This window comes from Poecilia formosa, unplaced genomic scaffold, assembly GCF_000485575.1.
Source record: "Poecilia formosa unplaced genomic scaffold, Poecilia_formosa-5.1.2 Scaffold135, whole genome shotgun sequence".
NCBI lineage: Eukaryota > Metazoa > Chordata > Actinopteri > Cyprinodontiformes > Poeciliidae > Poecilia > Poecilia formosa.
In genome coordinates, this window is record NW_006800074.1 from 573,100 (window position 1) to 578,271 (window position 5,172).

A 5,172-nucleotide genomic window follows, 5' to 3' on the forward strand; every position below is an offset into this window, starting at 1 on the left:
GCACGGGATAAAACATGTTGCTCTTATCTCTTCTGTTTTCTATTTTTCAGTATTACACATTAGTTTTAAAATCTACTCCTATTAATACCCAAACTTATTTAATGAGAGTCATTAAAAAGCTCTTTTAAGTAGCAGATAACATCCAACCAAGTCACTAAATGAGGGCATTTTTATTTTTATTCTTTATGTATTCGTTTCTTTCTAACAACAAATCCACACAATCATAATTGAATTGCGGTGTAAAAAGAAAAACGTTTTGGTGTTATGTGTGCAAAGAGAGCAGAGCAGTGCATCTTGAGAAAAGGTGGGAGGTCTTTAAGACGGTTGTCAGCCGAAACAGTCAGTCTCAGTTTGAACTCACTCAAAGGAGGAGGAGCACATCAGGCAAAGCTTTGAAGACCAGCGCCACATGAAGAAGTGTCAGATTTACTTAAGAAGAAATTCCTTTTTGTGGAGTGGAAGTGGATATATGAGAAAGATCTCTCTGCTTCAATGTGTGTGACAGAGGAGTTTGGCGTTTTCCATTGTCAAACACGTACCAGATGACCATCCCTGTGTCAACAGTGAGTCAGAGCAAAGCTAAGGTAGGTGAGAACTTTTTACTATATGGTTATATGGTTAAAAAAAAAAAAAAAAAGAAAAAAAAAGAAGAAGTCTGCTGCTCTGTAATCTGTCTAAAATAATCGGCGCTTGATTGTGCAGTTAACCGACGTAAATTAATTTTAATACATAAGGAGACAACAAATCATGTGATAAAAGTTATATTTGCATCATGTGCCACCACATTTGCCACACACCAGTCACATTTATGGTTCTATTAGATTACATTAATTAGATTATGCATCGTCATCAGTCATTAACTGGGCTTCAGATAATAGTGGGGCAAGGCAGGATATATGCTCACATTGCCAGTTCTGTGAACAAGGGAATTGTTCTTTTGACTTGTCTGCTTCAGATATCAAGGTGAATTATTTTACCATTGTTTTAGAGCAACAACTTTGTTAGTATGAAGCTTTCCCCTTTCTTTCTGCCTTTTTGTTTCATAGCATGAAATCAATCCAGAAGGCAGCTCTTCATTACATCCAGAACATAAAAAAAAACATTAAAGCAATCCCTCTCATTTCTGCAGCTTTCAAAGAAAGTCTTTTGTTTCCTGATTAATGTCAGAAGTTGCACATAAAGCGAACCCCATCTCATTTCAGTGCTTTTCTCACATCTGTGTTGAGGTGTGGAATAATTATCCCGTTGAAAAACAACATCTGAGCAATTTACATGAATGGTCACTTTTAAAAGCAACCGAGTATAACTGAGTACAGATTTTTTTTTTTTCTTTCTGAGGTGGAAAGAATGATGCTTGTCACCGTGTTTCAGTCCATCCAGAGCTTAAGTCCATCTGGAGCCCATTTCACTGTTACGGATTCCAAAAGGTGTGCGGTAGCAGGCATCAGGAGCTACAGGAAGAGACAGAGTGCTCCTCTCACTAGCCAACCTTCTGTGGCATAAAGAAAAAATATGACCATTAGTCAGATTTATCTCTAAATTCTCTCAAGGTCAGGGTCCAACATCAGGTACTTCTGTCCAAATCTAATCCCGGTGCGTACCCCAGTTTAACAGTTTCAGCAGTGGAGACGTTCTTTTTTTTATTTTGACTTTCTCTGAGCAGCTCCTCTCCTCTGTGCTGCTGTTTGGGTGGAAAGGCGAGAACTGGTCCCACTCCAGTTGTGAAAAATGTTGCAGCAGTAGAAATTCTACTGAAGTTTTCTCTAATTGTTTTTTTCTTCATGTAAAATGATTTACAAGTCAAGTGAAAGTCAATGAGAGGGAGTGGGAAAATAAGTGAGGGAAAAGGGCAGACCGCACAAGATTTTATTGAGCAATTTCACCATTTAAAATGTAAGAGTTTAATGCTCGTATTTCGAATACAGAAGCTCAGAATGAGTGCTTGAGCAAAACTAAACTTAGGTTTGCAAGATCTGGATTTGAGTTGGATTGAGGATAATCTTCAGTTTTGTCAGTTGCAGGTAAAGTGTCTGTGTGTGCTTATGTTCCTGAGTTTCCCTCTGTCAATGGCAGAGGTACCCGGTCCATGCAGGCACTCAATCACTAGAGAACACCTGCTGATAGTCAGGCAACTGGTAGGTGTTAAAGCAACATCAAACAGATCAGATCAAATATCTCTGGCTGAAATCCTCCCGTTGTTATTTCTACAGATGGACAACCAGTTGAGGAGTGGGTGTTCAATAACCTACACATTCATAGAACAGAGAACTCTGGTAAGACAACATTTGTCCAAAGCAGATTGTTTTGTACAAAAAGTGAACTGGAAAAAAAATAAAATAAAATAAAAGAACTCCTCTGAATCTGCTGATTTTCTTTTCCTTCCTTGCAGAGCAAATGTTGCTTTGTGAAAGCTGCTTTACCCTGGATACTGGAGCTGCTAACCACCCATTTCAAGTACAGCCGGGGCTCAATAAATGACGGCTATGTTCAGTCCCTGAGGGCGCTTATCCTCAACATGTATTCGCAGAGATGCGTGCCTCAGATTAATGAAGAGGTGGAGGTGAATGTGTGCTTCTGAATGAAGAAAAATTTAAATAAATATTGCGAGAGCCGTCCAAGCTCTCTGAAAGGTCATTCCTGCTCTGTTGGAAAGAAAAAAAAAACAAAAAAACAATAAGATTTGTTTCTCGTAATGTGCTGCAGGATAAGCCAGAGAGCTTTGAGGCGGTCTACCGAGGGTCTCCGTTGGAAGCTTTGCAGAGAGTTTCAGAGGTGTTGTCTGTTTACTGGGAACTGGTGACAACCAGTGACTCACCGGTTGACTGGAGATGCCAGCAGGAATACTCAGAAAGCTTCGGCTCCTCGACAGAGCTACCCGCAGGGTCAACCGCTCAATATTTTACAGGTGTGAAACTCAAACTTCTGGAATGTTGTGTGATGAATAATGCAGATGTCTGGGAAGGCTGTGATCACACATCCTGTGAACATTTCCACAGACAGTTATGATTGGAACTCAGCGAAGGCTTCGCAGAAAAAACCAGTCAGGGATGTGTACAAGTTTGGCTTCATCGTTGCGTCCGTCAGCGGGGGACTGGTGCTCATTCTTACGCTCTACTGTCTCATCGTCCACAAGGTATCAGCATGTTTCTTGTGAACTTCAGAATTCACATGTTAAGGCTTGCCAGTGCATTCCGTTACTATTGTAAAAAAAAAATAAAAAAAAATAATAATACAAAACAGCCATTGGCAGCTTGGTTACTCTTACTGTGGTTTTACTTTGTGGATAAAAGTCAGACCTACAGTACTTCATTTTTCATAAGAAAGCAGGGGGCAGGCTGACTGAACATGTTTTGAGCAAAAAAGAAATCACCAAAGGCAGATGTGTGTAATTATGCTCCTTCTCCCTAATACTTTGCACGAGTTGAAACATTATCATTAGTTTCCAAATGTGTTGTTTTCTCAGCTCTTGATATTCTTTCAGACATAAAAGGAGAGTGGGGTTATTATTGGGGTTTCAGGACCCAATACAGTACAAGTTGTTAAAAAGACCAGCCTGGAGATTAACCCTTTGGCGTCCAAACTCAAGAAATAATTGATCTCATCATCAGATTCTTTTGACAAAACATGAATCTGAAAATTGATATTGATGCATTATTAAGTTTGTTTTTGATTCATTATGAGCATAAACGTGAAACTGAAATGATGTTACATTTTTATATACATTATGTGAGGTTATATCACAACCGATAAACATGTTTTTGCCACTTTTTTTTGTGAAAGGAACCCCAATTTCTGTGTTTTGATATATGTGATTCACCTTCTAGTTTTACTTCTTTACATCTCTAAAATTGATTAGAAACAATCTCGACCGCTCAGTCGTTTTGAACTTTTAAAGAAACATGGATTTTGTCTCCCCCTCTGTCCCTTTGCTCCCTGCTAAGGCTGCAGTTTCTTTTTCCTGGTTGTGAATGCTCAGGGTATTTAGCATAGTCACCAATGACAGCAGATAAATGGTTTTCCTCTAACGGTAAGTTATTTTACCGCCATTTGCACATTTAGCAGTGAGTACATGATATTGAGGCCTTGTCCACATGTAGACAGATAAACCAAATCGATTTTTATGCAATTTGGACTTTCGTCCACATGTTCATAGCTAAAAAGAATTGATTGATAATAAAACTTCTGACTTCACAGATTATCTATCCCATAACAAATCTGCCATGACATGGTGACAGTTTTAGCAAACATGTAAGAAAACGTATTCTTTATAAAAGTTACATACTGAAGCTTTGATGAAATTCAGTTAACCTAGAGAAGCTACACATGATTTTGCTTCTTTGGAGCAACAAGAACGACTTCACACAGGACTGAATCTCCTTCCATAAAAACTAAAACATTCTAACCAAAAAAAGCAAAAAGACGAGTCGGTCATTTTGTGTAATTGCTGATAAAGCTGCTCTTTTCTGTTTATTAACCATATAAAATGTCAGTGATCATGTAGAGAAACCATTGGTTTACTTATGATCCAAATAAATGTATATTGGAGAGCGCTGGCATAGTGGAGGAAAGTAATTGGCATTAAGGGCCGGATTCTGGGTCAGAACTTTGATTAGTTCTGGAAAGTTCTTGAGTACAACAGGCATTTTGCTGCATGTTTTGGTTGGCAAGGATTCAAAGTGACTAAAGTATTTGCCCCCTCGCAGATTGACCTTGTTTTTTGCTTTGTTTTACTTACATGTTACAGAAAAACAAACAAATGTAAGCGCCAGAGACAGATAACCTCAGTTAAAAAAAGGTTGTTTAGATAGTTGTTTCATTTACTAAGGGGGAAACCACTAATTAAACCAGCTAGTGTTATTTTATTTTTTTTGCCTTTGTTAAATCATTAATTAACTGATATTAACAACTTTTTGGAGTTCAGCATCACTAGTCACAACAAGCTCTGATTACAGTCAGACCTTAAATAAAGAAATTAAATTAATAGAAGCCATGTGATAGCATGAAGAAGGGTAAAATATCTCAAAATGCAACACATATCATTCCTGATCTAAACAAATTTGAGAACCAATGACGAGCAAAGTCTCTAGACATTTGTCAGTCTAGAAATTGTTATAAAACATTTCTAAGGCTTCGAGACTGCAGTGAACCACAGTAAAGACTTTATGCAAAAAA

At 38.1% G+C, this 5,172-nt stretch overlaps 1 protein-coding gene across 2 annotated transcripts in view; it reads left to right on the top strand.

Moving 5' to 3' along the window:
• Nucleotides 1-334: 334 nt before the first annotated feature.
• Nucleotides 335-5,172, top strand: part of csf1b (colony stimulating factor 1b (macrophage)) — a 12,008-nt gene continuing 7,170 nt past the window's right edge. The window contains exons 1-6 of one of the 2 annotated variants that reach the window (XM_007562302.2): nucleotides 335-584; nucleotides 2,016-2,135; nucleotides 2,211-2,273; nucleotides 2,390-2,560; nucleotides 2,704-2,905; nucleotides 2,997-3,133. In XM_007562302.2, coding sequence (XP_007562364.1) covers nucleotides 543-584; nucleotides 2,016-2,135; nucleotides 2,211-2,273; nucleotides 2,390-2,560; nucleotides 2,704-2,905; nucleotides 2,997-3,133 — 735 coding nt within the window. In that variant the 5' untranslated portion in view covers nucleotides 335-542. The remainder of the gene's footprint in view (nucleotides 585-2,015; nucleotides 2,136-2,210; nucleotides 2,274-2,389; nucleotides 2,561-2,703; nucleotides 2,906-2,996; nucleotides 3,134-5,172) is intronic. The other variant, XM_007562303.2, reaches the window with a different exon arrangement.